The sequence below is a fragment of the Dunckerocampus dactyliophorus genome, chromosome 2, assembly GCF_027744805.1.
Source record: "Dunckerocampus dactyliophorus isolate RoL2022-P2 chromosome 2, RoL_Ddac_1.1, whole genome shotgun sequence".
Classification (NCBI taxonomy): domain Eukaryota; kingdom Metazoa; phylum Chordata; class Actinopteri; order Syngnathiformes; family Syngnathidae; genus Dunckerocampus; species Dunckerocampus dactyliophorus.
The window spans coordinates 46,870,488-46,892,474 of NC_072820.1; the positions used below are offsets into that span (position 1 = coordinate 46,870,488).

The 21,987-nt window shown below is 40.3% G+C and overlaps 2 protein-coding genes across 8 annotated transcripts in view; both read left to right on the forward strand.

The window, feature by feature from the left end:
- On the forward strand, positions 1–15,101 carry galk1 (galactokinase 1). 5 transcript variants are annotated; one of them, XM_054768681.1, is made up of 8 exons: positions 1–350; positions 3,395–3,584; positions 3,683–3,802; positions 3,904–4,039; positions 5,929–6,110; positions 10,873–11,023; positions 11,505–11,717; positions 12,121–12,610. In XM_054768681.1, exons 1-8 carry the CDS (start codon positions 186–188, stop codon positions 12,209–12,211), a joined length of 1,248 nt encoding a protein of 415 aa, XP_054624656.1. In that variant the 5' UTR covers positions 1–185; the 3' UTR covers positions 12,212–12,610. The 5 variants fall into 5 exon arrangements, with proteins under 5 accessions (XP_054624656.1, XP_054624658.1, XP_054624659.1 ...); XM_054768683.1 differs by lacking the exons at positions 11,505–11,717; positions 12,121–12,610 and adding exons at positions 12,783–12,945; positions 13,181–15,096 and having other exon boundaries at positions 2–350; XM_054768682.1 differs by lacking the exon at positions 1–350 and adding an exon at positions 404–3,133.
- A 756-nt stretch (positions 15,102–15,857) lies between these two features.
- llgl2 (LLGL scribble cell polarity complex component 2) overlaps positions 15,858–21,987 on the forward strand; it is a 55,204-nt gene continuing 49,074 nt past the window's right edge. For all 3 annotated transcript variants that reach the window (XR_008569446.1, XM_054766652.1, XM_054766653.1), the window contains exons 1-2: positions 15,858–16,118; positions 21,442–21,554. Coding sequence is in view for 2 of the 3 variants with exons in the window: in XM_054766652.1 (XP_054622627.1) it covers positions 21,480–21,554 (75 nt within the window). In the remaining variant the exon portion in view is untranslated. The remainder of the gene's footprint in view (positions 16,119–21,441; positions 21,555–21,987) is intronic.

Genomic DNA, 21,987 nt, shown 5'->3' on the forward strand with positions numbered 1-21,987 from the left:
GGTGAACATGAGAACACGTGACAACCAGGAAGTGTGAGGTTTGCTAAAAACAGTCGAACTTCCCAAAGCTCGTCGTTGCTGGAGTAGGAATTTTTGAACGTCTGGTCTTCGTGGACCGGGTAGACTACTGGACTGGTCCGCTGCAGACCCTTAAATTGGACACAGTTAAAAGCAATTTGAGCTCAATGGCCAGTCCAATCCCGACTTTAGCGCATCTTGTGTCGGAGGCGAGTAGTTTGTATAAACAGATGTTCGTGGATGACACTCCTCAGATAGCCGCGTGTGCTCCCGGAAGAGTCAACTTGATCGGGGAACACACAGACTACAACCATGGATATGTACTTCCAATGGTAATGTATGAATACAATGTTTGTTGTTAAAACCTTAGATAGAGAGATCCTTCCAATGATAATGTATGGACAGTGTTTGGACGAGCTCGGACTGGAAATGGGAAGGCTTAGTGTGCGGTGGGCTTTTGTAAAGTTTTAAAGAATTTTTCCTTTTATTTCAATGTCAGCTGTAAAAACCGACGGCATTATTGTTGAGATACAAGAAATTTCACTACAAACTCAAATTATGACCAACACTTGCACTCAACTCTAGACGTCATCAAAGCTACCGATGTGCGCTTCCACTGATTTCGTTTCCGATCCGATTCAGAGTAAAAGTCAGGCTGCTATTGGCGATACCGATTCGATGCTATACTTTGCTAATTCACCTAATGTGGCTGGTAAATTTTTAAAAGTAGTGTATTTCATATCATAGCATAAAGAATACAAGACAAGTTATTAAGTAATTTAAGTAAATTAAAATTGTAATTTGAATTAAATAATAATCAAGTTACTAATTAATAAATAAAATTATATTAATTTAAACAAATTATTTATTTTTAATCTCAAAGCATATTGAGGTAGTGGGGTGATTTACAAGCTAATATACAACAAGAAAACAAAGCCGAAAAAAAATCATATAAAATATGTGAAAAAAGTATTTTAAACAATAAAGAAAGAAAATACCTAACACAATAAAATCATTACAATAAACGACCGTTCATCATTTCAACAGACAAATGTTACATAATTATCGCTTACGTCACCCATGCAGAGGACGAAGAAGGAAGTGGATGTTTGAAGGCGCAAGAAGATCAAAGAGGCGAGAGAAAGCGACAAGGCAACAAAAGAGGAGGAAAACAAAATGTAAAAAACAGGCAGAAAATGTGGCTAAAAAGCAAGTTGAACACCGCGGCGTGTATCCGTAACGCGGCACTTACATACCACAACAGCACATGTTGTGTTGCATCATCATCTCCCCAATGGAGCAGAGGATCTGAGACAAGGTTAAATTAACATAGCGCAAATCAGTGAGATTAAGGTTAATGTACCTCACTAATATAACATTATCCGGGTGGAGGGCTAGCTTTCTCTTAATTATGACTACTGTCGAATACATGGCAGTTAATTACGATGGTAACGCGACTTCTCACAGGATTTATTACGATGGTAAGGTGACTTCTTACAGGGTTTATTTCGTCTGCAAAAACACAGCGCTAGTATCAGTAGCGGCTCATTTCTAGCAGACAATACTGTGTAATGGAACAAGGAAGTGCGTGTCTCACTCACTTCACTCCAGGTGTCATCATTTTACTTTGAACACTGCAAAAACTCAGTATCTTACAAAGAATATGTCTTATTTCTAGTCAGCCTGTCTTAAGTTTCGGATTTCTAAAAACACAGCCATCAACATAATATATCTAATTAATTTTAGTAATGTCTTAGTAAAGTAATTATTATTTCTCTCATTTTCCAGTAAATAGTTACAGTCTGGGATGGATAAATTCATCTACAAAAGCATCATCATTTAGTCCGTCCGACCCAAGAAAATGCAGTTTGTTCCTATGCACAATGTCAATTTAAGAAATAAAATGGTTGATTATCTAAAAAAATACACAAATTGGTCGCTCACTAATTAGTGAAATGTTTTATTTTCTGTTGTGTATTTATAAATGCTCTTTAACCAAGCAGAAAGGTTTTTTCCCGATTACTCGATTCAAACATTTTTTATATGTTTTTTTGTATGTTTTTTGTTATGCTATGATTGTTATCAAAGCGACACTGAAGACGCACTCAAGGTGGCTACTAGCTAGCTCTGTCGCCGCATACGAGTGCAAGTGTAGCTAGCATACAGCGTCAATTGATCTCCAGCTCCATCGGCACCATCACAGGTGTTCCGATGTAATTGTATTTTACACAGTGATGTGAAAAAGTGTTTGACCCCCAAGAGCGCACCGACGACTCATCCAAGAGGTCACAAAAGACCCCACAACAACATCCAAAGAACTGCAGGCCTCACTTGCCTCAGTTATAAGGTCAGAGTTCATGACTCCACCATAAGAAGACACTGGGCAAAAATGGCCTATATGGCAGAGTTCCAAGACCAAAACCACTGCTGAACAAAAGGGACATTAAGGCTTGTCTCAATTTTGCCAGAAAACATCTTGATGATCCCCAAGACCTTTGGGATATGTGTGGATATACAGTATACAGTCCTGATCAAAATCTTAAGACCAGTTGAAAAATTGCTAGAATTTGCATTTTGCACATTTGGATCATATTGAGGTTTTAAGTAGAGCTACAATATGCAAAAACAAGAAGGGGGAGTGAGACAAAAAGCACTTTGAAAAAGTAATTTATTGAAAACAACAATTAAACTGAAATGGGCTGTTTATCAGCTGATCAAAAGTTCAAGACCATCGCTCAAAAAATAACAAACTCTCCAAACCAGCCGTTTGATGTCCCTGCACCACCTGAAGCTCCAGTGTTCCACTGAATGAAAAAGCACCCTAGATCATGATGGACCCCCCCTCCACTGTGCCGGGTAGAAAACATCTCAGGTGGGATCTCCTTGTCATGCCAGTAACGTTGGAAGCCATCTGGACCATCAAGGTTACATTTTTTCTCATCAGAGAATACAACTTCTTTCCACCTTTCAATGTCCCATGTTTGATGCTCCCTGGCAAAGTCTAAATGGGCAGTTTTGTGGCGTTGAAGGAGACAAGGTCTTTGAATTCATTTTTTTTTTTAAACCCTTTTCCCGCAGATGGCGTCTGATGGTTATTGCGCTGCAGTCGGCACCAGTAAGGGTCTTAATTTGCCAACATTATGTATTTGATAATCATTAATAATAAACATTTATTATATGGGTTTAAGTTAAGACACAGAGTACATGCATGTGTTCCATTGCTTGCTTTTCTTGGGGCAATGTATCAAAAAAGTAAGGCAGCTCTGTGATGTTGTGTATGTCATCGATATCAACATTTAGGTTGTATTTTTATGTATTGATTATCTATATTGACTATTTTTATTTGAACCTGTATTTTCTGGTGTGTGTGATCCAGGCACTACCACTGGTGACTGTGGTGGTTGGAAGTCCTTCAATTGGTGGCGATACTGTCATTGTCACGGCCTCCGAGCATGCTGATGAACCAAGGAGGGTGGACTTGAGTCTGCCAAATGAAGGATCCAAATTGTCTCCATGGGCGCCACATTGGGCAAACTATGTAAGGGGCGTTATACATCATTATAGGGGTAAGATAAAGACATGTTTGAACAGGAGACCTCATATTGTGAATGTTTTAATATTTCTATAGCTCTAGTATTCTTGTCTTCCACCTTGTCTGCTTCAGCTCGTCCTCTCCCAGGTTTCAGAGCTGTGGTGGTCAGCAGTGTTCCATTGGGAGGAGGTCTGTCAAGCTCCGCCTCCCTTGAAGTGGCCTTTTACACATTCCTGCAGCAACTTAGACCAGGTCACTACCTTAATTTATTCGAGTATCTATTGTGTTGTCTATTGGGCTAAACTAAAACAGTTTGAATGAGATTTGTGGCGCTTTGCTGTTGTTTTCTACAGATGATGGAGACAAAATAGCCAAAGCAGTAGCATGTCAGCAGGCTGAACACACTCATGCCCGTGTACCGTGTGGTATTATGGATCAGTTTGTGTCTGTTCTGGGAACGGAGGGCCATGCTTTGCTCATTGACTGCAGGTGCGTTAGCAAAAGAGCACTCAGAACGCAGACATCTCCAAGTGTGCTTCAGTCATTTGTCTCCAGCAAAAGCAATGAATGAACAGCTTTGATTGGGGTGGAATTTTATGACAGTGGAAGCATACACCCCGACAATTTGGAAATACGTTGTTATTATGAGGAGTTGTGTGTTAATTACAGCATCTGTAGGCCTGTTTGTCCTACAGTCCTGTCCTACAAACTTGTCTATAGCAGCCACTGAAGGGAAACGGCAAAAGTGGCTGCTATAGACAGGTGGCCGCTATAGACAGGTTGGCGGCCATTTTGAATTTGTGCGCACACAATTAACATGTATTCACAAAAAGACTGGAGCAAAACCAAGAGACATAGGGGAAAACGCTCTGTTGACACATAAACAGGTAGGTAAATCTAGGTAACAGCTCCGGTGAGGAAACTAGTAATATCAATAACAACAATGAACGACGGCGCTGGCCTTTTATCCGCCACAAATGTTAATTGACCGCAGCTGCGCGGCCACCAGGCATGAAGCGGCTGCCTCTTCCTCCCCGGAGAAGGCGCAGCCCGCCAAATACGAGCGCAGGACAGGAGACGCTCGCTCCTGTCCTGCAGAACGTCACAAATTTCCATCTTTGATTTTTTTTTAAACACGATTTTAAAAGCAAGAAATAAAAATTCTAGTGAACGAGCCCGAGGATATATGTAGAGGATACGCGTGAATCAGTCATGAATGGGTGTGTGCGAGAACAATTGAGTGCGGATGAGGTGCGAAGATCGTCGTAAACTAACAATACCATCGCTCCTTTCTTATCGAATGGGCTTCTAATCTCTAATTAGTCGGCAATTAAATGATATTTTAGATGTTTTATTCAGGTGTTTTGGCTATTTTAGAATCTATTCACGGCATTGCAAAGTGGGAATATTACCGTTTTGGCCGTCATTGAGTCTTTTCAGGGCGGCATTGCAAAGTAAGAAGACGGCTTTCTTATGTTGAACTAGGACTCAGTAATTAAAGTCTACACACCACGCCTTCATTGGTTAAAAAACGAAACTTTTTCGTGCATGAAACTTCTACTTGAGTCAGTAATTTGGATGCTATATGCGGTCAGATATTGACCAAGGGATACAAAATGGGTGGAGGAGAGCAAGGAGAGCATCCTTGATGTGAGACAGGATAAGGCTTTCCAGATATTTGGTGATTATGGGCTTTAAGGGCAACTGGCTAGTAGTCATCAGGCAGCTCTTGAGTATCGAAACAAGAAGAAGCCTCCTGGCTTCCAGATTTCTGGCGGAATGAAGCCCCAGCTGCCGTTGAAGTTCTAGCTGTTGTAAACCATGAGCAGTTCAGTTGGAAGAGATCCTGCACCACCATTCACTGTCTCAGGAGGAAGAAGCAGTGCACTTTCAACACCGTGTGTGGTGGTGGTAGTGTGCTGCTGATCTCGACTCAAGATGTTGTGGACCAGTGGAATACTTCGAAGACCTCCATTGAGGAAGCAGTGCCTGGGGACTCCACGGTGGAGGGGCTGAGGTTGCTCAGCCAAAAAGCTAAGCAATAAAAAAGCTCCAAAAGCTCCTCTGTGGCAGAGCCCTGGGGATAGACCAGATCCACTGGGGAAAGGGAAGTCTTGGCTTCTCTCCTTAGGGCGCTTAGGGACCTGACCTGGATAAGTGGAAGTTGGATGAATAAATGATAAGGTTTGACAATTGCAGACGAGAAGTTGCCCACACAACCAACAAATACAGCCACGCTGCTGAAAACAAGCTTAGAGGCGGGGATCATTGACCTTTTGCAGCATAGAGAACATGTGTCTGTTTGATAGCTTTTCATAAGACACATTCATTACAGGTCGCGGCGTGTTACTCATGTTCTTCAGTATCATTTGATGCAGGTCACTGGAGGCCATTCCTGTTCCCTTAGCAGATCCAGAGCTTGTCATTCTCATCACCAACTCCAATGTCAAACATTCTTTGGCAAGTAGTGAGTACGCCGTGCGACGCAGACAGTGTGAGGAGGCGGCCTCCATCTTGGGAAAAAAGAGTCTAAGAGATGCCACCATGAAGGACCTGGAAGGTTTAAAGTATATTTTTTATCATGTTATTTGCCAACGCTTTATTATTTTGTTATGACCATTCTCTTTCTAGTGCTTATTTTTCTTGATTCCTTATCTCATGGGTGTCCCAACTTTCCACTGAGGGCGGCATATAGAGCAACCGAGGGATGCTGGGACCACTTTTCTTTATTAAAGGGATAGTTGGGTTTTTAATGACATGAAGTTGCACGGCATCCCATCAGCAGTGTAGTGCATCCACAGCGACCTTTTCGCCTATGCTAGTAGACCACTTTGGCTTCTTGCATATTATGCGGGAACCAAAGTGGCAAGGATGAAACGTCTTTGTGTGTGTAGTGCACACTCAGCGAGGACGATTACATTCCTACACGGCCAAGACAGAGGAAGAAACATGTTTTGAAAAGGTTTTTTTTTCTGTAGTGAAAGACGATGTAGCCCTTTTAAGCGCCAAAGTCGCAACATTGCATTGTAGTTAATACTTTACACCAGGAGGTGGTGGACATCACTACAACATTTGTGTGTGTTTTTATAGACCTTGAAGCCTCCTGTGCATGCAGCTGCTGCAGCAGCGAGCCCGCTCGACATAGCAGTCCACACGCAGCACATACACTTGAGCCGATGCTTTGCTGAACCGTGTTTGGTGTGGCAGAACAGAGCTTGTCAAATTTGTAGTGCAATAATACATCATAAATAATAATAAGTACATGTATATATATATAATAATAAGGTAATAAGTCCAGTCCAGTCCTTCCACGACAGGAGATATGTTACACACATCGGTATCGGGTGATATCGGAATTGGAAATTGAGTTGGACAAAATCAGTTATCGGCAAAAAGCCAATATCGGACATCCCCAGTTATGCTGTTAAAATGGCATTTTATTTGGGAGACACTAAACAGTGCTTATGGCTCGTAAGGATTCGAACAGTTCAAGCCTGTAACTTCGGATTTGACTTGATCTGTCTTTGCCTTGAGTTGAGACTTGCCTTGGACCTGCACGTCTTTACTTGAGACCTGACTCGAGACTTGATATTACGGACAGGTTATTATTAAGACTTGCAAAACACGGTCTTGCTCCCAACTCTGTTAGAAGCTAACCGTTTTGCACTCAAATCAGGCATCAAGAATCAGTAACGGAACTACTTTCTAAAACACCAAAAACCGACCACGGAACGAAGGAGGGGGAAGTCATGCTGACGGGGTGTCATGCAACTTAATGTCAAAAATACGCTAGTAGCTCAAGTTAATTAGCGGTACATTGAATCGTGAAGGATGACTGACACAGTGAATAGCCAGATATGCTGCTTGTTGTGTTGGGTCTCTTTTGTTTTATTTTTCGACTGTTTTTTTTTTTTTTTTTCCTGGCGGGGAAAGTTTGTTTGTTGGACTTGATGGATTTCATCACATTTGTCCCACTGGACTTTTAATCAATGGGATTTGAATGGATCGTCAAAGCTATACTATACATTTGAAGGTCCTTGACTGACGTGATCGCTGGATAACAAGCAAAGCGTCAAACACGTCTTGCGGTATCAAGTAGCCTCTGTGTTCATTCATTCCGTGGACCGAAGGTATTGCTTCGTTTGGAGCAAGTGGCAAAAGTATGGCATTGTGGAGTGCGTGGAGATCACAGAGATGCCCAGGCTAGCGGCCACACCTGTCTACTGAACTACGCTGCTGTGACTGGAGGAAGAGGGCTGTGCAGGAGGACGCAGATTCTGAGGATTTCCAAGCCTGGGTTGTTTTATGAGAATAATGTAATATTTTGAGAAAAAATAACATTTTGATATTATAGAGTTGAAATATGAAAGAAAAAAGATATTTAAAAGTCGTAATATGATATATACTGTGTATACATCACGAGAAACAGAAAAGTTGCATTTTTTGGAAAATTAGGTTGGGGAAAAAGTGTTATAATATGGAATAAAGTTAAAATATAATGGGAATAAAGTTGTAATATGGCGAGATTACAAGATGAAAGTTAAAATAGTTGGAAAATTAAACAGCAGAAATGAAAAAAAAAGTCATTTTTTTCAAGAATAAAGTCAAAATCCATCCATTCATTTTTCTCTGCTTATTCGGGTCATGAAGGCAGCAGTCTCAGTAGGGAAGCCCAGATTTACGGTTCTAGCTCCACCAGGAGGACACCATGGCATTCCCAGGCCAGTTGTGAGACATAATCCCTCCAGCGTGTCCTCAGTCTCCCCCGGCTGGGCATGCCCGGAACACCTCACCAGGGAATAAAGTCAAAATATTGCGAGAAAAAAGTCGTATTTTTACGAGAATAAATTTGTCATGCGAGGAAAAAGGTCATTTTAATAGCACAAAGTTAAAATATTTCAGATTTAAGATCTCAAAAATGAAAGCAGCACAGAAATTCATTTTAACTGCACAAAACAGCACTAATATTTTGGTTTCATTTGGAGCATGTCGGGGGCTGGGTGAACTTTGTTTGACCTACAAAGTAAACTAAGAACACAAAAATGAAAGCAGCACAAACGTTCATTTTAATGGCACAAAACAGCACAAACGCAGCGCTAACAAATGAGACTTTGACTAGAATTTTGAGTGGGGCTGGGGTCCAACTTCACTCAGGTATAGAAAACCGGTTTGTGACCTTGTACATACAGTGGCTTGAAAAAGTATTCATACCCCTTGAACTTTCCCACATTTTGTCACGTTCCGACCACAAACATAAATATATTTTATTGGCATTTTAGATGAAAGATCAACACAAATCGACGCACAATTGTGAAGTAGAAGGAAAATTGTCCATGACTTTCAAATTGTTATAAAAATAAAAAACTGAAAAATGTGGCGTGCAAAAGTATTCAGCCCCCCAGTGTCAATACTTGGTGGAACCACCTCTCGCTGAAATTACAGCTGCAAGTCTTTTGGGGTATGTCTCTACCAGCTTTGCACATCTCGAGACTGGAATTTTTGCCCATTCTTCTTTGCAGAACAGCTCAAGATCAGCAAGATTAGATGGAGAGCGTTTGTGAACAGCAGTTTTCAGATCTTGCCACAGATTCTCGATTGGATTTAGGTCTGGACTTTGACTGGGCCATTCTAACACAGGAATATGTTTTGTTTGAAACCATTCCATTGTAGCTCTGGCTTTATGTTGAGGGTCGTTGTCCTGCTGGAAGGTGAACCTCCGCCCCATTCTCAAGTCTTTTGCAGATTCCAGCAGGTTTTCTTCCAAGATTGTCCTGTATTTGGCTCCATCCATCTTCCCATCAACTCTGACCAGCTTCCCTGTCCCTGCTGAAGAAAAGCAGCCCCACAACATGATGCTGCCACCACCATGTTTGACAGTGGGGATGGTGTGTTGAGAGTCATGTGCAGTGTTAGGTTTCCGCCACACATAACGTTCTGCAGTTAGGCCAAAAAGTTCCACTTTGGTCTCATCTGACCACAGCACCTTCTTCCACATGTTTGCTGTGTCCCCCACATGGCTTCTGGCAAACTGCAAACGAGACTTCTATGGCTTTCTTTCAACAATGGCTTTCTTCTTGCCACTCTTCCATAAAGGCCAGATTTGTGCAGTGCACAACTAATTTTTGTCCTATGGACAGACTCCCCCACCTGAGCTGTGGATCTCTGCAGCTCCTCCAGAGTTACCGTGGGCGTCTTGGCTGCATCTCTGATCAGTGCTCTCCTTCTTGGGCACGTAAGTTTCGGTGGACGGCCATGTCTTGGTAGGTTTGCAGTTGTGCCATACCCTTTCCATTTCTTGATGATGGATTGAACAGTGCTCCGTGAGATGTTCAAAGCTTGGGAAATCTTTTTATAACCTAACCTTGCTTTAAACTTCTCTACAACTTTATCCCTGACCTGTTTAGTGTGTTCCTTGGACTTCTTGATGCTGTTCACTGACCAGTGTCCTCTTAGCAAACCTCGGAGGCCGTCACAGAAGAGCTGTATTTATACTAAGGTTAGATTACACACAGGTGGACTCCATTTGATCATTTGGTCAACAGCTGATCATTCAGCAATCATCAGGCAACCTCTGAAGGCAACTGGTTACACTCAGAGAAAAGGGGGCTGAATATTTTTGCACGCCACATTTTTCAGTTTTTTATTTAAAAAAAAATTTGAAAGTCATGTACAATTTTCTTTCTACTTCACAATTGTGTGTCGCTTTGTGTTGATCTTTCATCTAAAATGCCAATAAAATATATTTATGTTTGTGGTCGGAACGTGACAAAATGTGGGAAAGTTCAAGGGGTATGAATACTTTTTCAAGCCACTGTACATTTTTCTTTTACGTTAATAGAACCTTCTAGACATGAACTAACACCCCTATAGTCACCCTTTACCCAAATAAGCCATTTAAGATACAAAAAGAGTCATACTTATGTGTGCTATAAATACGTTCCGGTGCTAGGGGACAGGAAGTGCCTTTGGGGGTTCAGAGATGAGTTTTAGCTGGATTATGGCCACAGCAGCATCCATCCAGCCATCCATCCATCCTCCCATCCATCCATGTTGTGTCCTGCTTGTCCCCACTAGTGTGTGGCAGCCATGAACGGCAGCTATTTTATTCGGGCTGAACGAAATTAATACAATACAACATTGATTTCAGACTCCTTAAAGTCGTAGTCTCGTGCCACACACTTGGAAAACAATTTGCTTGGATAGGACTGACAGGATTATCAGCATCGTCTGCCCATCACTAGTCAACTGTGCAGGTTTCAGTCTTTCTCGTTCTGCTAATGCCGAGCTAACATTATACTGTAACTCTCGCCTCTACATTTCAGGGTCAAGAGATAAACTAGATGATGTGACCTATCGAAGAGCTCGTCATGTGATTGCGGAGATCCACAGAACTGTCAAAGCTGCTGAAGCCTTGAAAAAAGGTGCCTACCAAGACTTTGGCCAGCTCATGGTGGAGAGCCACAACTCCCTCAGGTACTGTGAAAGAAATTATGTCAATTTGTTTTTTTTATATTTGTCGCACAACGAGGGTGACCATATTTTATGACCTAAAACCAGTGGACTCGGCCTGGCATTGGTATTCAAATTATGTTTGCAAGTTTACTCTAAGTCGCCTTATAATTTAAAGACATTGAAAGTATGCTTCCTCTGTATGGATAGAAAACTGTTATGTTACAAAATACTATCTGTAACCAGACACTTTGGTTCCTATAGGCTCCTCAGAGATAACTCAACATATACTAATTAGTGATGCCTAAAGTAATATCTTTGATCAGTTTCCATGGTACAAAATTACTTTCAAGTCTCTCGAATGAAGAAATAACACAAATAATGTCTCTTCTTTATTAGAAAAATCGGCCTGTAAGAAAATATGAGCTATCTTTTGAAGTCTTACGGGACAAATAAATAACTAACTCGAACAAATAAATAACCAACGTCCCTTGTTTGGAAAAAGGTATAAAGCCATTTCTAAAGCTCTGGGACTCCACCGAACCACAGTGAGAGCCATTATCCACAAATGGCGAAAACATGGAACAGTGTTGAACCTTCCCAGGAGGGGTCGGCCAACCAAAATGACCCCAAGAGCGCAGCAACGACTCATTCAAGAGGTCACAAAAGACCCCACAACAACATCAAAGAACTTCAGGCCTCACTTGCCTCAGTTAAGGTCAGTGTTCTTGACTCCACTATAAGAAGACACTGGACAAAAACAGCCTGCATGGCAGAGTTCCAAGACCAAAACCACTGCTGAACAAAAAGAACATTAACGGGATAGTTTGGATATTTTAACATGAAGTCACTGTTGATATAGTCCACTGCTGATGGGGATGTCAAACAACTCCATGTCAAAAAATGTAAACTATCCCTTGAATACTTGTCTCAATTTTGCCAGAAAACATCTTGATGATCGCCAAGACCTTTGGGAAAACACTCATGAGACAAAAGTTTAACTTTTTGGAAGGTTTTTGTCTCATTAAGTGTAAAAGTAACGCTGCATTTCAGAAGATCATACCAACAGTAAAATATGGTGGTGGTAGTGTGATGGTCTCGGGGCTGTTTTGCTGCTTCAGGACCTGGAAGACTTGCTGTGATAAATGGAACCATGAATTCTGCTGTCTACCGAAAAATCTTGAAGGAGAATGTCCGGCCATCTGTTGGTGACCTCAAGCTGAAACCAACTTGGGTTCTGCAGCAGGACAATGATCCAAAACACACCAGCAAGTCCACCTCTGAATGGCTGAAGAAAAACAGAATGAAGACTTTGGAGCGGCCTAGTCAAAGTCCTGACCTGAATCCTATTGAGATGCTGTGACATGACCTTAAAAAGGCGCTTCATGCTGGAAAACCCTCCAATGTGGCTGAATGACAACAATTCTGCAAACAATTCACACAGGGACATGTAGGTTTGGATTTTTTTTCTCCCTTAATAATAAAAAGTTTAAGAACTGCATTTTGTGTTCAGTTGTGTTGTCATTGACTAATATTTACATTTGTTTGATGATCTGAAACATGTACTGTAAGTGTGACAAACATGCAAAAAAAAAAAAAGGGGGGGGGGGGGGGCAAACAGTTTTTCACACCAATGTATTGAGTTATATCTACATACAAACCAGGCATGGGTCGCATTAGACAGGGGCGCCTGAATGTACTAATATTCCTCACTGATAATCAGTTAACAGGAACAAGGACGTTTGTGGTTACTCGGCTGACGGCTGTGGTACGCTTGTGTCAGGGATTTATACGACGTGAGCTGCCAGGAGCTGGATGACCTGGTGTCTGCTGCCATGGAGGTGGACGGAGTGTTTGGCAGCAGGATGACAGGCGGAGGATTTGGAGGGTGCACTGTAACATTGCTGAAGGCCCACGTCATTGACAGAGCTATTCAACATATACAGGCAAATCTATTTGTCATGCATGCAGTGTACATGTGAATCAATGTTGGCTATCGATGTAGTTTACCACCATCAGTGACTGAGTGTGGAATGAATAATGGTTTCTATTGTCTGGAAAAGTGTTATTTAATCCAATCATTATTATTGTTATAATTTAGATTATGTTGTTGCTGAATTGCAATGCTTCGCTGTTCATCAGCTGCCTTTTACATGCCCTGTCTGTTGTGTTGTGCAACAGGAGCGTTACCACGGAACCCCGACCTTCTTTGTCACAACTCCTTCAGCGGGTGCTCGGGCTCTGCAGCTGTCTTGAATTTTGTTTCCGCCATTAAAATATTTGTTGGCCTCATTTGTTTACTTGTGGTGCTTCTTGAATTAGTCCCCCGTTTCTTACCATTCAGATTCTGTGGCGTTGGAATGTAAAACACCCATTTTTACTTCATGCAAGGGCTGCTTTGATATTTTGTATGTTCTATATATTTCAAGAAAAAACTGCCTCCCAGCTTTGTGATACAGGTGAAAAAGACTTATTAGTATCAACGTTGCTCTTTTTTTCCCCCATTTTTGCTGGTTTTTTTTTATTTTTCAAATATGTCAACTTTCTTCTTAAATAAGCTTTGTAAATTTTTGCTTCATAGTTTTAGGACTTTATTCCCGTAATAGTATAATTTTTTTGCTAACCTAATTTTCAAATTTTATTTTGTCTATCTCATTTCAACTCTGATACTAAAATTACATTTTTCCTCATATTACGATTTTACTCTCATAAAATTGCGTCTTTTTTTCTCGCTAGATTTGTTTTTTCCATTTCTGCTGGGTTTTTAAAATTATCCAACTATTTAAACTTTTTTCTTGTAATCTTTCTTCTCATAATTATGACTTAATTCCCATAAAATTATGGCTCTATTCTCCAAACATAACTTTTTCTGTAACCAAATTTTCCTAAATTGACATTTTTATTTTGCTTCTTGTTAAATTATATTTTTAGAGTGCTGACGGCCAATAAAAAACAGCCGCGGGCCGCAAATGATCCCCTGACTTCACTTTGGACACCACTGTCTTAAAGGGAGTGTATACCAACATTTGAATGTAACACTAGCATATCTCCCCTCTTCCTGCTGTGAATACGTACGTAAGCTACGCCAATGCAACACACGCATGCACTTGCATATGGTCCCTTTAAATGAGATCTTCCTTCCTGCAATGTGTTTTTTTTTTTAATCACGAAAGAAGTTTCCCATGGACCTTCCCTGGAAGTTGGAGCTGAGAAGGTGAGTGGCCTCTACTCTGACATACTCGATCAGTTTTTCTACATGAGCACACAGAAACACACCTCAAAGATGGTGAACGTAATGGAGTAGCTCAGAACAGTACGGCAAGTCTCCTCCAGACCTGAACATAATTGAGCATGAGTGAAGACATGCTGCAAGTATGCAGTGTATGCCGTCTCAACAGTGCGCCTCATTGGAAGCGACCCGGAGTAAATAACACTGCTTATTAACATCTTGCACTTCATTTTGGCTCCCAAACATAAGGAAGACTCTTCTGCTGGAAATATGCCACGGAAAAGAAAGGCCGTCAACACAGATGTGAAAAAACTAACCTTGAACATGTTAAAGCAGGGGTGTCCAAAGTATGGCAATTTGTGGCCCATGGTTGCTTTTTTTATTGGCCCACAGCACATTCTAAAAATATAATTTAGGAAAAAAATTTATTTTTAGGGCTGTCAAACAATTGAAAATGTTAATCAAATTAATCAGTTTGCTAATGAATCATGATTAATCACCATTTACAACCAAGTTAAATACACACATTTTACTGTATTTGTATTTGTATGTATTAACAGCTCCAAATGAACTGAAATTAACTCAGGCTAAAGGATAGCATACATGTTTGAAAATCTATTTGCCTAACAAGCCTCTCTTTCGTAGTAGCACAACATTTGATACACGCTGTAACCGCGGTATTTGGAGCCATGAAGAGTTGCGTTCAAGGACACCAAGTAATGTTCTCTTAGTGTAGGATTTTCTGGGATTTCCGATCATACTTAAATGCAGCAAATTAAGAGAGTAAGAGTTACGTTAGTGAGTGATAAGAATATCCACTTACTGTCTTTATGTTTATTTAGACCACACATAAACGTTTTTGTGACTTTCTGAGTGTTAGGAATGCATCTCGTGGTCCTCCAGTGACAATGAGGAAGTGTTGTTCCCAGGAGGAGTAGAGGCGATTGTGAGGTGGAGATACATACTGTATATGGTGACGGAATTGTACTGCTGTTGTGTTCAGGTCAGAATAAAGTAGTAAAAGAGCGACAGACTGTGTGTGATACACTATGCTTCCATCTGCCTTTATAACAGGGGTGTGGCTTAACATGTGCATGCTCGAACTACAGTATGCTCAAAATGTTAACCTAATTACCTCGCTAAGCGCAGTGGGGAGGTTATGTTTTTGGCGCCGTTTGCTTGTCTGTTTTCAAAATAACTTGAAAAGTTCAGAATGGCTAGCTATCTACTTCCACATTTCTCAAGCTATTCAGACCGTTCCAAAGTCCAAATTCTTAACTCATTCGGGTCACTTAGCCTTCCCGATGCATTGCGCTATCATGCTAGGAGTTAACGTGTTAGCATAGCATGTGAAATGTGGATAGTATGGCAATTCAATTCAATGTTGTAATATAAGTAGTGTTTAAAATAATACAATTGAAAGTTGTATTGCAAATGGTGTTTAATAAATACTATTGAAAGTTATATCGCAAATAGTGTTTAATAAATATAATTGAAAGTTACATTGTAAACAGTGTTTAATTGAAAGTGGTATTGTTAACGGTGTTTAAGAAACCCAATTGAATATAAAGACGAGGAGAAAATGGATTAGACTTTTCCGAGGTGTTATTGAACGCGGCATGTGGGCGGAGTCAGAGGAGTCAGGAAGGAAGCACTTTGCCGCTTCCAGTCTTGTAAAAAAGTCACTTGTAAACTCCTCCATTTTTGACAAGCGGACCTCAGCGTGGATTTTACAGCATTCTCGTCGTACTCGACTCCATTTCCCTATCCAGGACTGGACGGGGCAGCTACTGAAACAGTGTTAAAAGAGTGGTCTGCAGATTGAAGCAACGGCCATTTGGGATCAGGTGGTACTCCTCCATTGTGGTGAACACAGGTGTTGTCGTCTTGGTGAGTTAGCTACCAACTAGTTGACTGCAGCGCACGCACCTGTTTGTCTGTCCCTTGTCAAGACCAGCATACTTCACTTCATACCCCTAATCCAACATCTTTGACAGCTACTTTGTAGGTATCTCTGCACAAACACGCCCACTAAGTTGAATTAGCAACATTTTCAACACTAATCAATCAACTACTCATACTTGCTTTGCTCAACTCATATTTGTTTTTATTCTACACCTTCATCCTGTCAGGTTGTTCTAAATGTAAACTGTAAGCAGTCGCGGTTGCCGACTTTTAGGCCGTCTTTTGACACTAGGTAAGATATTCATGGACATGAATATGCCTGTTATACCATAATTGTTACAGAAAGTAGTAAAAAGACAAAATAGGTCCCTTAAATGTCCGAACAACTCCACGGTAACCTGAAACTAGACCATTGTCCCCAAAGCACTTCACAACATACCTGTTTAGGAGACACACCTTGGAAGGACGACATTTCCGTCATTATGCAACAGTATGCAACGCCACAACTACTTAACATGTGGGCTACAAACCACATTACCTCTTTACGGGGAGGAAGAAGCAGAACTTATTCCATATGTCTCAACAATTACTGATCATTTGTTCACTTCCTGTGTTTCTTATGTTCACCTGTTACTTTTCAAAGTGAAAGAAAAGGATCCAAATGTGTAATAGCAAAGTTTGTAGATAACATTTTCAGTACATCAATACATAAAGGAGCAAATGTACACAAACACTGTGCAAGGGGTGTATAATGTGTGTGTATGTATGTATATGTATATGTGTATATATATATATATATATATATATATATATATATATATATATATATATGATGTGTATGTACTGTATATGTATGTGTGATTAATAATTTATTTTTCAGTTCAAGATAACAAAATGAACAGAATAAAATAATACAGATAAATATGAAATAGAAACCTGTCAGGCTGCATGTTTATCACTAATAGAGCTGTCAACTATTTGTGTTTTATTTATGACTGGCCACATTTCAGTTGTACACTACTTCATTTACCAAGCACATCTCCACTCAAACAGTGTGGTCATTGTCTTTATGCTATTTTGTGCTCATTTGTCATTATATAAAGGTATAACATCTGAATTCAACATGCACCCCTACTCTGTACTGTGTCTGTACCGTAGCAAAGGTTCCGTACTGAAAAATCTGACTAAATGAATAACAAATGAATGTACTGTTGCATCCACTTCCCTGTGGGACAAAAACAAGCTCCAAACTAACCGTATTGCTTGTTCGTTTTAAAAGCAAAATGTCACTGTGGTAAAACGTCACATTTGAAGTCCGAAGACGAGAAGCTAGGCGCCAGTGACAGCTAGGCAAAGTGTGCAAAGAAAGATGCAAGTACAGCAGTAGCAGTAGGTTTGATAAGGGAGTGATCAAACACGCTAGCATGGATTGGTGTAGCCTGTGTCAAGCTGTCAGACTGAAGCCATTGAGGTTTTACAGACTAGTGATGATTCTCGATATGGGACAACACGCGACAAAGTGCGTCCCTTGTCGGCTCAATACGGGTGTTGGCAAGCCTGCGTGACACAGCACATGTAGTGTTTGCCGCTGCATGCCGATTGGGTTTTGTGATCGGCTTTGAAAGGCATTTATCGGCATATGCCGATCACATGCTTTTTACGGAAATCAGCCAATACTATTTGGTGGCCGATCGATCGGAGCATACTCCTTACAACGCTGGTGTTAACTACAGTAGAACCTTGGTTAGACGCTAACCGAAACAGACGTTAACCAAATAAATTTCCCCCATAAGAAATAATGTAAATCCAATTAATCCATTCCAGAAAGCCAAAACTGTTAAGACAAAACACATTTTTCTAGTTTTACAATTATAGTTTTACTTGCAGCAAACAATTCAAAATGCATATAAATACATATAAATGTTAGCTAGCTAATAGGATGCTAATAATGATGGTTTCGTGATAAAGAAATACGTTAAGAATACAGATGGACTCATGCAGTTGATTAATAACACGGCAAGACGCGCATGATATTGTACGTTTACCTGAGAATGCTCGCAAACGGAGGGAAAATTGTGGCATACATTTTCAGCGTTAAAAGCACACTAACCGGGGCGGTTCCACTGTACTGACATTCAGGGGTGGAATGAATGATTGTCTTGGCTGGTTGCTGATTACTTTAGGATACATACGGTATATACAGCATAACTAGGGCCCAATGAAATCCCTTTTATTTTTTTCCAATTTTCCAAATTTTTTTCCGTTTAAATTTTTTAGAATGTTGTTTTTAACGTTTTACACTTATTTGACCAGCATCGAGTGTACGCTTTTTGGAATAGTGAATCGTTATGTGTTAATTAACTCATTCGATCCCAGCCATTTTTCAAAATTCAATTTTTGCTTTTGTGTCAGCTCAAATATCTAAAAAAAAGTATACCAACATAAACAACACAAAAAAGGGGTTGCTTTACATCAGAATAACAATTTACAAATATAACACCATGAACTCTGCAATTTTCACATTTGGATCTAAACTGTGTGTGTGCATGGGAATGTGAGTGTGCATGCGTTAAAATGTCCCTACAATGCGTAACCTTCCGCACGCTACACTCCTCCACTCTCTTCCACATCCTCCTTGTTGTCGACTGTGTTTTTACATGCAAAAGATCCCTGCCGAGCTCCTATCAAATGCACTTCTGCCACCTTGTGGCCGTTTTTATGGCTTAAAACTGTTCAACAAGTGACTTCTTTTAGTGTGTAGTTGCGTCATCACTTCTTTGTGCCTGTCACACAAAAAAATGTAAAAGACGTCCAAAAATGTCTTTGGGATCGGGCGTTTGGGTTTATAAAGACGTATAAATAGGTCTTTGGTATTGAATGAGTTAAATGCAAAAATCCTTACTTATTGATGCAATACATCATTGGTCAATTTTTCCCAGTATTTCAGAATAGGATGTCAGCGTCTGCACACCTTACTCCAAAATGTAATGTCCGAGCTTGTGATCAAGGAAGATGCAGTGCAATTCCAATGGCGTTATTCATGTAATATATTTTTTTTTATGCCACCCTTATTTTTTTTACACAGTCAAACAAGATGTGGCAAACAGCGCTCTTATTTTGAAGGCTGGAAGTGTGTTGTGTGTATTGAGTATGTCTGTTGATGGTAAATACGAGCTTGGTGACAGAATAAACTTACATCTCATCTTTTTTTTTTCACTCAGAACCTGCACGACGTCAGTGGGCATCGTAAAATGCTCGCTACATTAAAGCAGTAAAACACCACACGGTGTAAATGCACTCATCCAGCCTGAGTCGCAGATACACAGCCACACAAGCATGCTCTGCTAAACTACGCTAACCCAGCTAGCTTTCAATCACACTCCGTAAGAGAGGATCTTCCAAGGTTTTTTGCCAACTTTCACCTGCGTTTTAGGCTGCCGTTTTGGCGTATTTAGTTCAGGAAGGGTCGAGTTAGTGTTTGGGATGAGATTCCACCACGATTGAGCAGTCCGCCAGGGAAATACTTCCCCACACAAATGTTCTTTCTCCTCACCATGACAGCATTTCATTCACATTATGTCACTTTCCGTGAGATTCCGCATTTAACAGTAGATTCCATTTTTATTGGCCAATTCTGCAATTCTGGCCGCGATTCCGTGGATGGAAATCCTAAGTCCCTACATAACCTGTTGACATGACTAATCACACTGTACACAGAACAATAAATGCATAAATAACAAACTCCATAATGATCAAATAGTGACACATTCCTCATTTACTCTGTATGATTTATATCCCCAAATAGACTTTTACTTTCATATGAAGTTTTGAGGGAAAAAAAAAAGATGCAGAGATGACAAGATAACGTCCTTCCAGCTCCACCTGCATGAATGAAACCTACCCAAACAAAAAGCTTTTGTTCTTCGTGCCTTTGGTGCCGTTCCACCTGCAAGCTACCTGAGCCTATTATGAAGGCAAAACACACTATGTGCACTGTATGAAACACTTGCTCAATTTACAGAGGGAATTTCTCACATACAGTAAGTCATGTTAGTGTTTCTCAGGAGGTGAAACAGGGAAGAAGGGCAAGAGCTGGCTAACTCCAAACAGAGCACCTGCCCTGACTCATTCTTTGTTTGCTGCAGTTAAACGTTAACTCTAATCCCGTGTAACCGTTTTCCTATCTCTGCCATGTTGGCAAGCAGGAGAGGAAGATTTGGTTGATTTGTTTGCTTTCATCAGGACTTTATTAATCCCAGGAAGGAAATTAAGGTGTCATGGCAGCAGTATGCACAAAACATATGATTATACTATTCATGTACATCTTCAATGATTTAAAATAATAATAATAATAATTGGGTGCACAGGGTTAAATTTTTCCCCCCAATTCTGAGAATCCAAAATCCAAAAACACTGAGAAACAATCACATGACAAGGAGCACAATCACAGAAGTGAAATCACCAAGTGGAAGTATGTAACGTGTATTTTCATCCTACATTCCCAAGAGCGATTACAGGAAAATGGAAATGAAATTGTGGGAGATAAGCAAGTGTGCCCCGCCCTAACCAGACCCATCTTGTTTAGCAAAGTGGGAGGAAACCTCTTTTGAAACTCTTATCTGATGCTACTTTGAATATGTCAAACTTTGCTTTCATGTTATGCAGTCTTTGTCACACCTTGTCATACGTATGACCCATCACCACAACGTGTCATGTGCGCCATCTTCTCTGTCAAGTCTGCTTGAATGGACAAACATCCATGAATATAAAAACAATATTAAAGAGGCATGCTATGCTGCCAGGACCTCCAAAAAGTGTAGAAATCAAAGAAGAGGTGCTCTTTTGGAATATCAACAAGAAATCAACAAAAGCTGCAAAAATCCACGGCACTCCCTTCCCGTGTTCTGTGTTGTGCCTGAGTAAGGTAAACAATAAAGGAATTTTAACAGGGTAAGAGGGTGCATTCGATTTTTGCAGTTTTTGTAGACGTCCATGAATGTCTAAACCACTGGCAACAAAAGTGAGTGCATTCTGGAATGAAAATGTCCAAATTGGGCTTGGTAGTGTTACAAAGTCTCAGGTGTGAATGGGGAGCAGATATACTGTAAGTAGTAAGAAGTATTTCTATAGAAATGTACTTTATATGTTAAAAGAGTCTGTGACTCTACCATTCTCTCTTTATTTCTGCTGCAACCAGCACAGTGGCCACTTCTCAAGCCAAATATCCCCAACTGTTTGTGAGTCGTGCATGTGTGTGTTTATTTAATATGTGTAAGACAAAAATATGTATGTTTGTTGTCTTTCTCAGTGTGCCAGTGGGGCTGAAGGCTCTCTACGCTTGTCAGGATGAAAAAGTTCAGGCGACACGGCCAGGAGTCACAGCGAGATCGACTCAAACAGGAACTCTTTCAGTTCAACAAGGCAAGAGACAATGCATATACAACATACATAGATAGATAGATACTTTATTCATCTCCAAAAGAAATTCATCAAAAAACATCAACTGCAGTCAGTCAAATAAAAATAACTGCGCTTTTAAAATGTCAAATGTGTATATCATAACAACTGTTTTGTCATAATTAGTTTTTAAAACTAAAGCAAAAAAAGTTCTTCATAGCTATTCATTAAATGAAATATGAAGACCATGAACAGAAGCACAGAAAGTTAATTTTTGCAATTCTGTTTGGTACGCCGATTTTACCCGGAAGTCATTTTGCGTGGACTTGGGTGTGCAGTAAACAAATGTAGAAAAAGACAGATGGAGACAATTAAGAATACACAAAATGGAAAGTTTTTTCAGATTTAATCTTTTAAAATGTTCATAATATAGTAATATTCTAACTTTTTCCCCAAC

Excerpts from the sequence above, each read along its gene's own strand:
- galk1 (XM_054768681.1), top strand. The coding sequence starts at position 186 with ATGGCCAGTCCAATCCCGACTTTAGCGCATCTTGTGTCGGAGGCGAGT. Across the intron at positions 4,040-5,928 it reads GCTTTGCTCATTGACTGCAG|GTCACTGGAGGCCATTCCTG; the intron begins GTGCGTTAGCAA and ends CATTTGATGCAG. Across the intron at positions 11,024-11,504 it reads GAGAGCCACAACTCCCTCAG|GTATAAAGCCATTTCTAAAG; the intron begins GTACTGTGAAAG and ends GTTTGGAAAAAG.